At 37.5% G+C, this 18,794-nt stretch overlaps 1 protein-coding gene across 6 annotated transcripts in view; it reads left to right on the top strand.

Annotated features, from left to right (window-relative positions):
* The window catches only part of GPBP1L1 (GC-rich promoter binding protein 1 like 1), a 54,770-nt gene that overhangs the window by 18,407 nt on the left and 17,569 nt on the right, over positions 1 to 18,794 (top strand). For 4 of the 6 annotated variants that reach the window (XM_063106492.1, XM_063106490.1, XM_063106491.1 and 1 more), the window contains 4 exons: positions 5,913 to 6,954; positions 7,554 to 7,668; positions 10,283 to 10,412; positions 10,800 to 11,086. In XM_063106492.1, coding sequence (XP_062962562.1) covers positions 7,609 to 7,668; positions 10,283 to 10,412; positions 10,800 to 11,086 — 477 coding nt within the window. In that variant the 5' untranslated portion in view covers positions 5,913 to 6,954; positions 7,554 to 7,608. The remainder of the gene's footprint in view (positions 1 to 5,912; positions 6,955 to 7,553; positions 7,669 to 10,282; positions 10,413 to 10,799; positions 11,087 to 18,794) is intronic. The other 2 variants (XM_063106495.1, XM_063106496.1) reach the window with 2 other exon arrangements.

The following is an 18,794-nucleotide window of genomic DNA, read 5'->3' as shown; positions in this document are numbered from 1 at the left end:
ATTAGTATTTTAATTCTGTTTTTCCATGAACTTTTAAAAGTATGCTTGTATTCTCTTATGTCAAATAAGTAAGAAAGATCAACAACCAAAAGAAGAGTAGTAGGGCCAGCCCATGGCTCACACGGGAGAGTGCAGTGCTGATAACACCAAGGCGACAGGTTCGGATCCCTATATAGCGATGGCTGATGGCTCACTGGCTGAGCGTGGTGCTGACAGCACCGAGTCAAGGGTTGCAATCCCCTTACCGATCATCTTTAAAAAAAAAAAAAAAAGAGTAGTAAAAAAAATAAGAATATGTATTTTACAAAAAAAGAAACACAAAAATTGATAAGTTGATTAAAACATTCAAATGAAGAACACAGTGGTGACCATTTTATACCCACCAGCAAAGCAAAGAGTAACCTCTAGTCTGGCAATAATGTCGCAGGTGAGGGTGTGGAGCAGATGAAATTCTTAAAATACTGTTGCTGATGGTGTAAACTGGTAAATACCTTGTTGGAAAGCAATATGGCATTACCTGTAGAGATAATACTCCTTTGGTCACCAATCCTATCGCTTATTTATACACCCATTCAGTGAACATTTGAGTATCTCCTGTGTGCCAGATAGTGTTCTTTGTTCTTGGGATCAGTGGGAGACAGCTAAAGATAAAGCCTGGTGACCATTGTGATGGGAAAATGTTAGTTATTAGAATTAAAAAAGTTCAGTATTGGACCAACTTTGTGTTTTTCACTTTTATGGATGTTATAAAAATGTTATGTACTTGTTATATTAGTGCCATTCAATTCTTTGAATCCTTTTAAAGTTACTTACCAAAAATCACTTAACAATCCATCATCAAAAATTATTTTTAATGATTTCTTGGTTGAGAACTTGGTTACATCTTTTTTCAGTTCTGTGGAATACACAGATTGTAAACTATCTGATTTATGAAATGCTTTGTTACCCCATTATTAACTTTTTATTTTATGTTTTTGGTGGCTGGCCTGTACGGGGATCCGAACCCTTGACCTTGGTGTTACCAACACTGCACTCTAACCAACTGACCTAACTGGCCAGCCCTTAACTTTCTCAATATCTAGAGGTTATGCCTAAAAGCCTTTACCAAAGATGACTTATCAAATGATTAAATTATATCTATTACTTTTGTGCTTACAGGCACTTTGTGTATGAAGGCACAATTAAACAAGACTGGTTAAAAGTCAGACACTGCATATTTTTAGATTTTCTCATAGGCTAAGAATGATCTCTATTAGAGTCAAACTTCAGCGGTGTTACAGAGAAAAAGACAATACTTCTTGATTATTTTATATACTATAGGTAGAATAGAAATTTCATGGTTGAAGATATGCTTAAAATTATGCTTTTGACAGAATTAAAATGGCATATCAACATCTGAGAGGGAGAAATTATTTGAATTAAATGTTTTTGTTGTTGTTTTCCAGTTGATGGCATATTAGAAATATTGTCCTACCTAGTATATAGATGTAGGTGTTTTGTTTTTAAGAGTACAATTTACTTTGTTAGGAACACTTTAAAAACAAAATTTATAGATGTTCCCATAGTATTTTGAATACTATAAATCTCTTCATTTTTACTTCAGTGCAAACCTTTTGTTCATCAAAAACAAAAGGTTTCATAGTCATTCGTCAACTTTTTCTCTGCAAATTTATTCCTGTCATACTATTAACTTACTGGGGATATTTTGGAATTAGAAAGAGATATCAGTGTTCATTAGAGTTGTGGGGGAAAATTAATTTTCTATGGATTCAGGAATAAATGGAGGAATGAGGAAATGACAGCAAGGGTACACTGTCCTCTATAGCATTTTTGTCAAGACTGGAAGGAAGAGAGTAAAATACCTGGAGGGAATACAGGCTCTAGGAAGGGTTGTTTCTCTTTCTTTTTAAGTTGGGCGAGAAGTGGGTATGGGTTTTGTTAATTGGGTGGAACCAGTGTAGAAAGAGGCTGAACTTCATAGTAGTTGGTGACACTGTTGAACTCTGGAGAAAAATGAGTGGTTGAGATTAGGAGCACCGGTAGAATTGTACCCTATGTAAAGGGAACCTGAAGTAGAAAAAATTGAGATACGGCACTTGACAGAGATGTCCTCTCCTAAGCAGTATAAGCTTTTATAAGTTATAAAATTAGATCATGTTGTGATGTACTTAAGAGTGCCTGACATATATGAGGTGCCCAGTAAGTCAGAGGTTTTGAAGAGGTAAAATATTTAACGTATTTATGACTGAATGGTTGGATGAAGTATTCAGATACAGATGATTCTAATAGGATGTTGGAGGGAGGAAGGAAAAACATGTATTAAACCTGAAAAAGAATGGGTGATGTAGAACATTGTTTATATTTAATGTTGAGGCTCAGTCAGCTAGAACGAGGTCTTGTAACATCAAGGTCAAGGGTTCAGATCCCTGTATTGGCCAGCTGCCAAAACAAAAACAAAACAGTGTATTTAATGTTGGCTATTTCTATTGACTTAATAACTGCTGTATAATTTGTTTTTTAATTATAGGAAAATAAACATAAGATTCACCATTGTGACCATTTAAAAAAGTGTACGACTGAGTACATTTACAATGTTGAGCAACCATCACAACTATTTAGTTCCAGGATTTTCTCATTACTCCAAACTGAATCCTACTGTGTATTAAGCAGTCAGACCACAGTTACCTCCTACCTCAGCCCCTGTTAATCACTGATGTTTTCTGTCTCTGTGGATTTGATATTTCATATAGATAAAATTATACAAAATACAGCATTTTGTGTCTAGCTGCTTTCACTTAGGATGATGTTTTCAAGGTTCATCCATGTTGTAGCTTGTATCAGTATTTCATTCCTTTTTATAGATGAATGATATTCTGTTGTATGGATATACAGTATTTTGTTTATCCATTCATCTGTTGATGGGCATTTGGGTTGTTTCTGCTTTATGGCTATTATGAATAAAACTGCAGTGAACATTCATGTACAGGTGTTTGTGTGGACATATGTTTTTATTTCTCTTGGAGGTATATATATATATATATATATATATATATAAAACCTAGGAGTGGAATTGTTGGTTCATATGGTAACTCAGTATTTAACTTCTTGCAGCTGCCAAACTATTTCCATAGCAGCTGCACCATTTTACATTTCCACCAGAAATGTATGAGGGTTCTAATTTCTCTGCATCATTGCTTTATTATAATTTGTAAAAACTTCATCAGACCTTTAAATCCTTACCATATGCAAGGCACCATGCTAGGTAGATGATGCTGTGTGTGTTTCAAAGAAGGGCAAGGCAGGATTCTTAAAAACGACAAGATTTTGGCCTACTGGGAGCTAATATAAACATAACTTCTGAAAGGAGCAAGTGTTAGTCCCTAGAAAGCACAGTTAAAGTACTTTGAGGATTTTGTAGAGGTAGATTACTTCTAGACAGAGCATTAGAGGAGACTTTAGGCTAATTCTTGAAGGGTGAGGAAAAGCTTATTTCTTGTCTGTCAGACTGAGGAATTCAAATCCTACAGTTGGTGGGAAACCAGAGATTGCTGAGCCAGAGTAGTGATATCATTTGATCCTGAATTTAGGAACTGAGAACAACAGCCAATAGGAGAGGCTGAGGCAGATGGTGGAAGAGACAAGTAGTGCCTAAGAAACTATAGTTTTTATAATTGGTGAGAAATTGGACCTTGAAAAGTGACAAATACAAATGGAAAAGAAGTAATGGAATGGACAGAACTTGGAAGATTTTCTATCTTTATATTCCCCTGGATCTCATGTCTTCCCCTGACTTTATTATTATTATTTTTTAATCTATTGTTGTTGGCAGCTGGCTGATTTGGGCATCCAAACCCTTGACCTTGTTGTTACAGCACTGCACTCTTACCAACTGAGCTAACCGGCCAGCTCTTCATCTGACTTTAAATATTGTCTACGAAATACCGACAATTCCCAAAATTCTACCTCTAAAACAGACCTCTCTTTGAGGTCCAGAGCTCATACTTGACATCTGATAATTAAAATGTTCAGAAAAAGAATCTTGATTTCCCCTCCAATCTAGTTTTATGAAAAGTTCTAAAAGAGTTTTTTTTTTTTTTTTGGTCTTTTTCGTGACCGGCACTCAGCCAGTGAGTGCACCCGCCATTCCCATATAGGATCTGAACCCGCTGTGGGAGCGTCGCCGCGCTCCCAGCACCGCACTCTCCTAAGTGCGCTACGGGCTCGGCCCTAAAAGAGTTTTAAGTGATGCTTTTTTCTGTCTCAAATTTTTGGAGTAATAAGCAAAAGCCCATTAGTCATTCTATAAAAATAGCCACAGCCCCAAAAGGCATCACTAAAGAACTTTAGTTTAAGAATTTGCAGAGCAAAGTAGTAATTCCATTATAAAAACATAATAGAGAAGATGAAATAAAATGCTCATTAATTCCACCATCCTAATAAAACCATTATTGGCATTTTGGCATGTTTCCTTTTAGTCTTTTACTTCCAGAATAGGAATTTCTTTTATCTGTCCTCTTTTATCCTCTTGTATTTGTTTCCTTTCGCTGAATGTTCCGATTTATCATGCATCCCCTGCCCGCCACATACTCTGCACATGCATACATAGTCCGCACTCTTATATATAGCTTTACGCCCTCAGTATCATAGTATATTAAGGATGATGGGTAAGTAGTTGTTAAGGATATATAGCAGCTTTAGAACTTTCATAACAGTAGCAAAACATTGCCAGTTAATATTTCTTCTGCAATCACTGCCTCAGTTGGGACTCTGCTACAGAAACTTGGGATTGGGAATGTAAAGGAATGAAAATGTGGTGTTTGTGTCAGTTGGACAACTGGAGTGAGCAAGGCTACCTAGTAGGATATTTGAAAAATATTCTTTAAAATTTACTGGCGTAGACCAGAATTGCCTACAGATGCAGAAATTCTCTTGTGTCAAAAAACTTTCTAGGAACATTTGCTGGAAGAATGTTGGGAACTTGCTAAAGAGATTTTTGTGTCATCTCAGTGCATATCAGGTTAGAGATCACAAGAGCTTTGAATCTCTGAATTGATAGCTAGGTATTTAAAATATGTACTATATAAGCATACAGCTGTGCACTGCATATCGTTTTAGTCAGGGATGGAATGCATATGTGACATTGGTCAGAGCAATAAGCTGGGTGTGTGTAGTAGGCTATATACCATCTAGGTTTTTGTAAGTACACTGTATGATGTTTGTGCAATGATGAAATCACTTAATGATGCATTTCTCAGAATGTGTCCCCGATGTTATGCAACACATAATGTACATGAGGAGTACTATGACAGATGTCTTGTTTTAAGGATCTAGCTGTGGGTCCGGCCCGTGGCTCACTCGGGAGAGTGCGGTGCTGATAACACCAAGGCCCCGGGTTCGGATCCCATATACGGATGGCCGGTTCGCTCATTGGCTGAGCGTGGTGCTGACACCAAGTCAAGGGTTAAGATCCCCTTACCGGTCATCTTTTAAAAAAAAAAAAAAAAAAAAAAAGGATCTAGCTGTGTATAAAACTAAATAATTAGGTAGTTGATGACTGGTAATATACCAGTAAGCCAGATGTTTCTTTAACCATTTATGGCGAGCTATTTCGTCTGTGAGAGAAAATCTAAATCTAAAAGACCTATTAATTTGCATTTCTGAATTACCTTTGATAGCAAATTGGAGAAATGGTTATATAAACTAGCAAATTCTCTATTCAAGTGATAGGTTTACACCCAGTTGTGTTGTTGCTATAGGTGGTGACACATTAATGTCTAAATTGGATTTAAGGGTTTTGACTCTCAGGACCTTGATTTGATTGATCATTTGACTGTGTCTCATTTTAGCAATTATATGTGACAATGATTTTGTCTCTTGTGATGCTATGTGTTATTTTGTTTTTTCATTTACAGAGCGATAGATTTGTGGGACCTTTTAAATGATTGAGTAATGATGGAAATGGATCCAAAATAATAAGTGACTTCTCCACTGAAGAAGGAGATTCTCTTCATATCACCTTCCAGAAGCTCAATTCTGTTTGGGGAAAGGGGCAGAACAAGTGAAATACAGAAAACTGAAGAGAAGAAAACCGCATTTTGGAACTATCTTTCTCCTTGACTACCCCTAATCCCCTGTCTTCTACTTGTTTTAATTTTGCTCTGAATTTATAAATAGTAAAGACCAAAGAAATAGAATATACATTTAGGAGCTGTATACCAAGAAATTTGCCTTGAAAGCTGCTATTCCATGGAGGGAAAAGTATATCAAGTTCCTGTCTAATTTTCTTTTTTTTTTTTTAAAGAAGTTTTCTTAGGTCCTTAGATTTGGAGGTTAAGACAAATATAAATACATATCTGCACACTCTTTTTAGCAGTTGTATGAGTAAGAATAATGCGATTTGTATTTTAAGGGCTTGGTCATGTGGATGTTTTGTCACTGGAGTTGATTGCTTAGAAGATCTTTTATAGCGCTTTAATATTGTATTTTTGGTCTGTCACCTTGATGTCATTACTTGTCCACATGTGAGCCCACCTGTCTTTCTAGCTATGACCTTGTTATGAACAGTGTTTGCCCTCACTGTGCAGATGTCCATGTATTACCTATTTAAGCAACATCATAGTGCCATAACTCAAGGAAGTTGAATGAGGTGAACATAGACATAGCTCTTTCCCCTTCCCCCCTTTTTTAAATGTAACAAATACTTTTTATGTTCCCCTTCCCCCTTCCCCCTCCCCCTTCCCCCTTTTGGAAACGTGTCAGGAACTAGATAGTTTAAGATGAGCATTTGAGGGGACTGAAAGAGTGATCCACACAGAGCCTGGCTTTGTGCTTCATCGTAAGGCGTGCTGCTGGCCAGGCTGCTTAAGCACTCTTTTAACAAGAAAACCTCGTGGGAAATCCAGCTGGCAGACTCAAGGAGTTTGAGAAACAGGACCACAGAGGTTACACTCTGGGGTAAATATTCTCCATATGTCTAACTTTGAGAAGAAAACTGTATGTATATATGTGTGTCATGAAAAATATCTCTTGCTTTTTGATGTATTTAATTTTGGAAATTATCAGTGGGGTGGTTTGGAGACACCAATGGATCTCTCAGGAAAACTAATGTTAGTTGGTGTTTGAGGAAATTATTATGAAATAAGTAGAAAAGCTCTTGGGAGTTTGTATCTTCCTTCTAGGAAGGTCTTTTCTACTGCTTTTGCCAAAAGCACCTGGAGCAAATTAATGTCTTTTTGTAAGTTTATGTAGTTTAAGTAGGTGATTATTCCTCCAGTTCTTCTGATGTAACTCAAGAATTCATTAGCTTTCTTTATATCCCTCCAGACCCATGTCATATTTTTGTTAGTTTTTCATGGTCATATATTCATGGACAGTTGCTTTTGTTTAGAACTTCTCCTAGATATGGAACCAGGTAAATAGTCTTATAGAGAGGCTCAGAGGTCACAGTGGTCAGGTTTTTCTGTGAATAGGGATCTTAGGTTAATCACAGGTTCCTTTACACATTGGTATCAGATTCTTGCAAGCATAAGTGATTTGAGTTGTCTCATTTTCAGATCCTGGCCATGAGGTTGGATGCCTCACCTTGCTGAAAAGAGACACTGGACCTAAATGGCGCAGCATGACTTTGTTCCTGCTTGGCTAAATTTCTCAACACCACAGTCAGCTAAGGTACTATTCTCTATTCCTATGGTAACTACCCAAATACCAGTTCTTTTCATCCCTAGCTGGCCTATGGCCTTTGTTTTACAGTCTGGGTGTTTTTTTATGTATTCAACCTTGCCTCAGGATTTAAAACATATTTTCATAGATTTATTAACTTTCTTTTTTTTTTTTTTTTTTTTAAGATGACCGGTAAGGGGATCTCAACCCTTGGCTTGGTGTTGTCAGTACCACGCTCAGCCAGTGAGCAAACCGGCCATCCCTATATAGGATCCGAACCCGTGGCCTTGGTGTTATCAGCACTGCACTCTACCGAGTGAGCCACGGGCCGGCCCCTTTATTAACTTTCTTTTAATGTAGAATATAAGCAGTTAGGCTGTCCACATCAGTGTGTACCTTATTACTGCCAAGTGTCTCATTTTTTTCATTACATCCTAGGCTTTCCTCATTACATGGCACATACAAGGTTTGCCATATTAGCTGTAGCACATTTTGGAAATAAAGCATACCTGCTAACCTATTGTTGAGGACAAAGGTGCAGAGGTGAAATGGCCTTGAGTAAAAGGACCTTTGGAATGAATGCACATTTGTCCGTAGTTGTAGATGAGGAAGAGGAAGAAGGAGAGATAGACAGTGATTTTGCAACTACTACATGGATCTCAGATTAAATCCTATAAATTCTATGTTAGAGGCATTAATTTACTTTATGATTTCAGGGGAGAAATGTGTGTTGCATTAGCAGTAAAGACAAACGCAGCAACCAGTTCATATAGATTAAAGCAGACCTAGTCACAGTACACAGAACAACCTAAGTTATTGTCGAAGCCTTTGGGAAACTTGTAAACTTAAAAGTCCTTCACATTTTGCCAAATAATGGAGGAACAAAATTGATAGGTAGTCTCAAAAAAAATGGCCTACTTTCCATGTTTTTATTTTTATTTTTATTTTTTGCCTGACCGGTACAGGGATCCAACCCTGGACCTTAGTGTTAATCAGCATCATGCTCTAACCAGCTGAGCTGAGCAGCCAGCCCTTCCCTATTTTTCAATGTGAGTTTTTTTGAAAATGCTTTTAGTCTCATCTACATCTACAACCTTTTGCTCTAAACTTGATTTTGAATTGTCTTTGTGAATTTCCCAAGATCTCATAATTGGTCTAATCGGACCTAAGGCTTGTGGGTGGTGGGCTAGAGGGACTGGGTATGGAATCCAGAAAAACACTTTCAGAAGTATATAGATTTTATATCTGCAAAGAGTAGTTATTTTAGCACAATGAACTAAGTAAAAAGAATTAGATGATATTATTTCAGTATTTCTAGTAAAGCTACAGTAAGCAAAATTGTGTGGTTTTGGCAGTAAGGATAGACACATAAATAAAAAGGAATGGAACAGAATTGAGAGTTAAAAACAGGCCTGTACATATATATAGTCAGCTGATTTTTAACTAAAGTGCAAGGTAATTCAGTGAGGAAACAATAGCTTTTGGTTTTTGACAAATGGTGCTAGAACAACTGAGTTTCTGTACATAAAAGGACCTCAACCTTTACTTTACATCATACACAAAAATTAACTTCAAGTGGATCATAATCTAAATTGAAAAGGTAAAACCATAAAGCTTTTAGAAGAAAACAGAGGAGAAAATTTGTGTAACCTACTACAATGGGTAAAATAAAAAAGACAATACCAACTATTGAGGGTATTAATAGTAAGAAAATAGTTGTAAAAATGTCTATGCCCTTACATAGAGTTTTCCTATAAGCCCTTGTCAGACATATCCATAATTTTCATGGCTTTGCAGACTTTGGTCTCTATCATTTAAGTCTAAAAACTGCCATAGAATAAAATTCTTTGGAATAGGAAGGGATATTAGAGTTCATCTATAATAATGTTTCTCAAACTGCTTCCTTTCAGTTGTATAACCTCAAAGACTTACTCTTACTACCTCTTTCCTTGTGTGTAAATGAGTAAAATGGGGATGTTGCCAAAATGGTGGTATTATAAGTATTAAGAAATGTTTGGCCCACCAAGGTGATGTTTGTTTATTTTATTAACTGTTTTATTTTTATTATTATTATTATTATTGGTGACTAGCCAGTACAGGGATCAAACCCTGGACCTTGGTGTTATCAGCACTATGCTCTAACCAACTGAGCTAACCTGGCTAGCCCCCAAGGTGATATTTAAATCATTGCTTTCTCTCCAATTCTAAAATAACTTACAGAAATAATAAAGTTGCTTAAAATTATTTTTAAGGCAAACATCTTGATTTTCTTCTCATATTGCAAGATTAATATTTTAAGTGTTAAAGTTTTGGGGCTTATTCTTTATGGATATTAACAGGGGTTTTTTTTTTTTTTCCTCTCTCTCCTCATGCAAACAAATGAAGTGTCTGCCTTTTCTTTCCTTCAGGGATAAAGGAAGTGAATTAATGATCAAATATGTAACCTTGGACTTCTCTAAATTAACTCAGCAGCCTTTGGTACCCTGAGGGTTCATATGCTCATAATCAGGGTTTCTGCCACCATTATTACTTGTTTTTGAAAGCCTGATGCAAAACCTAATAAGATATTGAAAGGGATTAATATTTATTTATCTGTTTGCTTCTCTATACTTTATCGTCCTAGTCACCTACTGCCACCTTCGAAAAACACGGAGAGCACCTACCCCGAGGAGAAGGTAGATTTGGAGTAAGCCGTCGTCGACATAATTCTTCTGATGGCTTTTTTAACAATGGACCCCTACGAATTACAGGAGGTGAGCCATGTCCAACTTTCATGACTATATTTAACCTACTCAGGCAAGCCCAGGCCAGGGATACATGTCCGTAATTTTGAAATAGGATCATTTGTGAGCATAGGTCTCAATTAGATCCTCTAATAGTCATTACCCAACCCACATTGGCTTTCTAGGTCTAACATTTTTGTGTTCTCATGAATTGTTTATTTGGTTGAAGAATTCATTTAAATATTAACCTCACAAAGAAGAGATGTATTTTGTGATTTGTGTGGACTTTTTATTGAAAAGATTCCCTGAAGGTCTTTTGGCAGTGCCATAAACCAGATCAGGAAGCATCTAGCCTGATTGTTCCTAAATTTCCAGGAAGCAAGCAATCTAATGTGTTACTTTTCCTTACTATTCTAGATTCCTGGCACCAGCCCTCCCTGTTCCGCCATGATTCTGTGGACTCTGGTGTCTCTAAGGGGTCATATGCTGGAATCACAGGGAACATATCTGGTTGGCATGGCTCTTCCCGAGGTCATGATGGCATGAGCCAGCGTAGTGGAGGTGGCACAGGGAACCATCGCCACTGGAATGGCAGCTTTCACTCCCGGAAAGGCTGTGCCTTTCAGGAAAAGCCACCTATGGAGATTAGGGAAGAAAAGAAAGAAGACAAGGTGGAAAAGTTGCAGTTTGAAGAGGAAGACTTTGTAAGTATGAAGCTTTAGATGTGTGGTTAAAAACCAGCAAGTAATGTCTTAAATACAAGACCCTGCTAGTCATGAGAACGTTTCAAAAATTACAGAAAAGGGAATTCCTAAGTTTAGATTTGTATTGCTTTTAGAGGAAAGGAGTTAAGTTGATGAGTTTGAAGACAGTGACCACAGTTTCTGTGTAATTTTTAGCAAATCTTAATACATTTTTATCTTTATGCCTTTGGAATTAAAAAAAAATCCTAATTTCCCTTAAGTTTTATAAAGTTTAGTATTCAAATACAATTAGGTAAAAATGTAGTCTTGCGTGTTAAATTGTCTTCCTCCGACTACGGTAAGAGGTTTTTTCTTTTGACTTTGTTCTCTATTATATGAAATAATTGTGACAAGTTATAAACATGCAGTTGGGAGTAGTTTATCTGTTGCCTATATAGAGTACCTTTTTTATTTTAATATTTTACAAAATATTTTAACATGTAATCAATATATTTAAATTATCAAGATAATTTATGTTATTTTTTGTACTAGGTCTTCAGAATTCTCTGTATATTCTTTGTTTATAGCACATCTTAATATAATGAAGCCCACACACATTCTCAGTGCTCAACAACCACATGTGGCTAGTAGCTATCATATTGGGTAGTGCAGCTGTAGTTATTGTTAAGTAACACAATGGATTAATCAGTTACCTCTGTTACAGTCATTTAAACTTGGTAATAAAGTCAGCTAAAGAGGAGTCAAAGTTAGACATTAGCTTTTCTTTCCCAAGTCTAGGGAATGTCCTGGAGTCCTTGATTTAAATGTTATGTATTAATGTGAATTCCTACACCCAGATGACTGTCCTTCAAAACTTTATTCATAGAAAGGTCTGTACTGCCATTACATATTGAATATTTGTCTAGAATGTTCTAGAAATCAGCAACAACAGCATTAGCAACAAAAACAGTTTAATTATATTCCTATTTTAAAACAAGTTTCTTTTTATACTTTTTCTACATAATTAAATAAACCCACAGCGATTATAACATAATTTATATCTGACATGAAATATTTAAAGTACATCTTATAACCACAGCCAGCCAATCACATAGAAAACAAGTTTATTTGAATCATCAACAATTTTGTTTTTTAATGTGCTTTGGTAAAAAAGAGATTTTTTTTTTTTTTTTTTTTTTTTTTTTTTAAGATGACCAGTAAGGGGATCTTAACCCTTGACTTGGTGTTGTTAGGACCACGCTTTCCCAAGTGAGGTAACCAGCCATCCCTATATAGGGATCCGAACCCGTGGCCTTGGTGTTAGCACCACACTCTCCCAAGTGAGCCACGGGCCAGCCCTAAAAAGAGAAGATTGTAACAACAAAAAAGGAACAGTGTGAAGTAAAGTGGAAGTATGTTAGAGTACATTTTAATCTAGGTATTATATACTACTGATTAGCATAGTTTGATTAGAAGCTCTATTATCAGTCCTGTGGCATTCCCAGTAGGAAATAAATTGACAACAGGAAGAAAAATGTTAAGGTAGCATTGTCTTTACTTGCTTAAGTGGTTTAAAGGGAAATTTGCTATCAAATCAAACCTGAAGACAACCAATAAGGGCAAATTAATTTTGCATTTATATTTTTATGAAATATTTTAAGTGTACACAAAAGTATGGAGAAAAACTATCAAGTATGCACATCTTTAACATACACCATAAAATTTATGTTTTAAAAAGTATACACATCACCCAGGTTTGTGAAGTAGCAACATTTTGCCAAATAAGCTCTGGATCAACCATTCTTTTAGAAAAGAGGCAAGATGTAACAAATGTAGTTAAAGCTTTCCTAATCCTATTCTCCTCCCTTCCCCCCAGAGGTAATTACCGTTTTCATTTCAGTGTTTTTGATAAACTTTTAGTATGTGTGTATGTATCCATAAATATTCTGTAGTGTTTTCGACCTTTATATAAATAGTCCATATGGTAATTCTCTTTTATTTGTGTAAAATGGTTTGAGGTTTATGTGTGTTGATACATATAGATCTAGCTCAGCAGTTCTCAACCAGGGGCAGGTTTGCCCCCCAGGGAATGTCTGACAGTATCTGGAGACATTTTGGTTGTTACAACTGGGGATGGTGTTACTGGCATCTAGTCTAGTATATAGAGATCAGGGATGTTGCTAAACACCTACAATGCACTGGACAGCCCCATAACAAAGGTTAACCAGCCCAAAAGGTCACTAGTGCCATAATTGAGAAACCCCACTCTAGATCTTTTTCACTACTGTGTAGTAAATATTCTGTTGTGTGAATATACTAGATTTATCCATTTTCCTGTTGACAGACATTTAGGTTGTAAAAGACCTTGTTTTGGAGGCTAGCTAAATCTTAAAGGATTGGAACTGAGGTATAATAAGAGAAGGAAGAGTAAAAAATGACATTTCTGTTCTAAGTGACTTGAATAATTTGTAATTAACTTGAATACGGAAAACACAAAGAGCTGAATTGGCAGAAGATAATGAATTCTTGGTGCCAAAGAGATGGGTGAGATCTAGATATGTGCACTTTGAAATAGAGATAATAGTTGAGGTTTGTGGATGGATAGAAACATCCAGGGAGAGTAGTATATTTGTAAGAAGGGAGGAGGCCTAGAGCAGAACCTGTGGAATAGCAATAAAGGGGACTGAGAAGTGATTAGTTGAAAAAGAAAAGGGTATATCAAGAAATAGAGAAAAATTACAAACTAAAGGTGTTTTGGGATCTGTTTGTTTATAGTAGGTTTTCTATATTTTTTTGTTTTAAAATAATAGTTTAATATAATTAACAGTTCTGTTTTGTTACCTTGGGCAAGTTAAATAGCCCTAATTGTCCCTGAGTGGTTAAAAAATAGTAATTGCCCCTAAGTTGTTAGGTATAGTAATGTATATATTGTAGTAAGGAGTAAAGATCACATGTGTTGAATAATATATGTGAAATATTTAGCACAGACCTTGACACACAGGTTTTTATTTATTTTTTATTTAATTATTTATTTATTGGCAGTTGGCTGGTAGACGCATAGGTTTTTAAAGGGTAGCTGTTATTAAATGTGGGAGAGAGCTTTGAATTTGGTCTTGGGGTGACCTTTCAAAAGTGACAGTCTTGGTAGAAAGGGTTAGAGAGAGTTAGTTGGTGATGAGTGGTACACTACTCTTTGGAGAAGGGAAAAATCAGGTGTAAGGGTAGAATTTTCTACAATGGAGACTTGAATGTGTTTGAAACCTGAGAATTAAAAAATTCAGGGAGAGAAGGGATTCTGAGAGGATGGCAGCAGTGTAGCCATACCTTTGGAATCTCCTCAAATTCTCCAATAAAAGCAGAGCTCCCTTTAATATTAGGAGCAATATTAGGATATTTACTGTCACCACTTACATTCAGTACTGTATTGGAGGTCCTAGCAAGTACAATAAGGCAAGAAAAAGAATGAAATTTATACAGTTTAAAAAGAGGAAGTAAAACTTAGTATTTGCAGGTCACATGAAAATCCTTGGGACTTTACAGAAAACTATATACGATATTGCAGAACAGGTCATCTGTGGTGGGAAGGAAATCAGAACAAACCAGTTGCCTGTGTGGGATAGGGATTAACTATGGAAAGAGCATGAGGGAACTTTCTGGTTGATGGAAATATTTTGTCTTTATAGTGGTTGGGGAGGAATAAGCATTTTGCAAAACTCATGGAATGGTATACTTAGTATATGGGCATTACACTGAATGTACATTTTAAATTTATCAGAAAAAGATTTAAACAACTAGTAGTGGTGCAAGTAGATATCATAAGCCTCTTGATAAGTTTACAGTAGGTTTTCCACACTATCACCTCTGTGAAATTCCTTCCAAAAATGCATAGCCTGTATCTAATCATGAGGAAACATCAGACAAACCCAAATCGAGGTTTCTACAAAAGAATTGCAGAAGAACTGCTTGTAGTGTTCAAAAATGTTAAAGTCATGAAAAGGAAGTTCTAGATTAAAAAAAACTAAAGAGGCTTCTGGTCAAGATGGTGGAATAGATGGTCCCCAGCATCACTCACTCCCATAAATCAACCAATTTACAACTATAAAAAAGCAACAACAGCCAAGCTGGGACCACTAGAGCTCAGGGGGAGAGGAGGAGAGACGTACGTAGTGCCGGAAGATGGGAAAAGCCTCAATAAAAGAAAGAAAAAACCATTCTGGTAATTTTGAGCCCCTGCCGCATCCAGACCGGAGCTTCTGAGTGCACAGAGCAGGAGCCGGCAAAAGCCGCAGCTGTGCCCTTCTGATGAAGTTGCTTGGAGGCGGCAGGGGAGAAGAGGGCCTTGGTGGCCCCCAAGACAGCAAGACCACTAATAGGGTTCCCATGGGCCAACATAGGAGCGAGGAGCCACAACTGAAAAAAAGGAGCTACTCAGAGGCCGGTGAGTCATCACGAGGGACCAGCATATGGCCCATCCCATGGGAAGTGTTTGTAGCACAGATGGTGGGGGAGATGGGCCCACCAGGAGAACACTGGGGCACAGCAAGGACAGCTGATATGCCCCCCAATCATTGAAGGACCCTTCAGAGAAGACTGGTCAGGAATATAGAATTGCATGGGGTGCAGTCTGAAGAAAAGGCTCAGGCGCAGACCAGAGTTTCTACACAATACAGGTGCACCAGCTCTCTTGCGAGCTGGAAGTACCTATAAAGTCAACCATTAAAACCTGAGCTGCACAAAAAGCTTTCCCTAGGGAATCAGCAGCAAAGCAGCAATTTAGCTCAACCACAGAGCTCAAGTACTGGTCCCCACAGGAAGTTCCCCCAATTTAGAAGTAAGCAAAGGACAACAAATTAGTTCCAGTGCAGAGTTTAAATGGTGGGAACAGGCAAATAATCCAACACAGAAATGAAAGAAAAAAGGTACCCGCAACCAGAGATAAAGTTTCATATTAACTAGTAAAGGTCTCATTTCACCAAAGAACACCTATAACACCTAGAAGGACCAGAAGTCCGCTGGGCTACCAACCCAGAAAGGTGGGAGGGCAGGGGACCTCAGCAATTCCCCCACAACACCTGTAACCAAATCCTGTGGGGGGAGGCCTTGGCCACCCCACCCCCATCCCACAGGTGCAACCAGCCCAGTGACAACTACAAGCTGCAGCGAGAAGGGCCCCAAGTTCCTGAGCTGGGATGGTGGGGGGCAAGGGCTTTTGACACACACCCCCTCGACATCTACACCCAGCCCAGCAATGACCAAGCCACTGCTGGAAGCCCCCCGGTCTCCCATGTGGGAATGAAGGGTATGCCATGGGCCTCAATCCCATCCCTCCTATTCCTTCCATCCCATGTCCTTCTCCTTTCCCCTCTCCCTCTCCCTCCCAGCTGCTCCGCAGTACTATCCTAGAATGTAAAATTAATATTATAAAATTACATTTTCTTTAAAAGACAAAAAAAAAAAACTAAAGAGATATGACAACCAAAGACAACATGTGAACCTAGATTGCATGAAGGGGCTGGCCAGTTAGCTGAGTTGGTTAGAGCATAGTGCTGATAACACCAAGGTACAGGGTTAGATCCCTGTACTAGCCAGCTGCGAAAAAATAAATTATAATTTAAATATTACATGAGGGCAAAATAATTGTTTTTTTAAATTTCTTTTGGTAAAGACATCAGTGGGACAATTTGAGTAAGGATTATAGGTTAGATAATAACTACTATTTATTAATGTTAATTTCCTAATTTTTTTATAATTATAGTATGATTATGTAACAGAATGTCCCTTTAAGGAAATACATAATTAAATATTGGAGGGTAAATGACACCAAGTTCTTCAGATGGTTCAGGAAAAAAATTAGAGATAATATTGGAGCAAATGTGGTAAAACATTAATGTGACAGTCTAAATGAAAGTTGTACAGGAATTCTTTGTATTATTTTTGCAACATTTTTGTAAGTCAGATGGTTTCAAAATTTTAAAACCAGGAAGAAAACAAAGCGATTAGAATTGAGGGACAAAAAAAATCCACGGATATCATCTGTGACAAAACAAAGTAAATTATCCCAGTAAAAGCCTAAAGTAGATAGGGACAAACTACCAAAATCTACATGACCTTGGTAGTTTCAGCATTTGTGCAAGAGGAATCAAAGGGAAGCAACAGGGTCACCTAACAGCCTCAAGAATCCCAAAAGAGCCAACAGTTTTTCTGGAAAGCTTGGCGTATTTGAGAATAGCAGCTAGAAATTGGGAGGGGTTTTCTATAATGCAATAAGTGGTAAATAGAGGGATTTGGGGATAAGATATGAAGGGTCTGACTGGACCAATCAGGACCATTGTAGTTTGAACAGGGAAAGTGAATGTAAAGATTCATTAACTATAGCAGGATTGGAGTGATAAGGGATTGCCAAGTAAGAAATAAAGAGAACTTTAAAGAATATAGAAATACTTGTAAGTAGCAGTCACTACCCGTGGGACTAAGAGCAACCAAGGAAAAGACCCTTATTCCCCCACCACCATTCCCAGGGGCTGAGATCCAGACCATGTTAAAAAGGGCTCAATTGCTGCTTACTTGAATGTCAGAGCAGTTGCTGAGGTGCTTTCTGGGGGAACATGCTTGAAATCTGCCCTCTAGAGTACCTAGGAAAGCTGTTCATGGGAGATGTCATTCTGCTACAAAATCACTCATGTGGGGTGCTGAGGGAAGCTGCTGGCCTCAGAGCTCACTTGCACTTCGGAAGCTGGCATTGAGGAACTGGGTTCTGCAAGGGCCTGCTGAATAAGCACCCTGTAACAGGAAGCAAAAATCTCTCCATTGCTCTCTAATGACAAAAGTTAATATGCCAGCTGTCAAAGGAAAAAGTTTTTAAGTGTCCAGATACATTTGCACAGGATAGGCAGAAAGGATGAGTTTAGAATTAAGTTATTATATTGATAACCAGTATAGGATTCTTTCATTGTTCAATATTCCCTTCCAGAACAAAGCCCCTCACTGAAAACAAACTGTCGGAAATACAGTCCAGATTGGGCTGCACAGAGAGAGGCAGTAGAGGGAAAAGGAAGGTTCAGGTAAAAGGTGGGGTGAGAACAACCAGGACATTAAAGAAAGTAAGCCACTATATTTTTGAATACTCCATGAAAACAATAGAAGAACATGATGTTAAAAGCTAGTCTGACCCACATTTTAAAAAACCAGTCATATAAATGAACAGCTTAAAAGGATCAAGATTAGATCCCTTTCTACTTTATACTAAGAAAAAAGAGAATAAGGAGCAGAGTAACATTCCAACAGACAATGCAAAGTATGCCTGTAAGACATGTCCACAAAACAGATAAGAATGTGACCACTATCTTAAAACTTAACTAAATGTTATTAAAATGAACAACATAATGTAAAGAACATTACATTATTTCAATATGTAAAAACCATAATCCAGAAAAACTCAAAATAAGTTGCTAGAACTCTGGAAAGAAAAGAAAATGATGACTAAACAAGAAAGAACACGAGAGGGCCGGCCCCGTGGCTCACTCGGGAGAGTGCGGTGCTGATAGTGCCGAGGCCGCGGGTTCGGATCCTATATAGGGATGGCTGGTGCGCTCTCTGGCTGAGCATGGTGCAGACAACACTGTGCTGAGGGTTGCAATCCCCTCACCGGTCAAAAAAGAAAGAACACGAGAGAATGAACACTAACATTTTTTAAGAAATAGAAAAGAGGAAAAATTTTTAAATGAGGGAG

Source organism: Cynocephalus volans, chromosome 8 (assembly GCF_027409185.1).
Source record: "Cynocephalus volans isolate mCynVol1 chromosome 8, mCynVol1.pri, whole genome shotgun sequence".
Lineage (NCBI taxonomy): Eukaryota > Metazoa > Chordata > Mammalia > Dermoptera > Cynocephalidae > Cynocephalus > Cynocephalus volans.
Note: the sequence above shows the minus strand (reverse complement) of the source record. Positions and strands in the feature narration are given on the sequence as shown.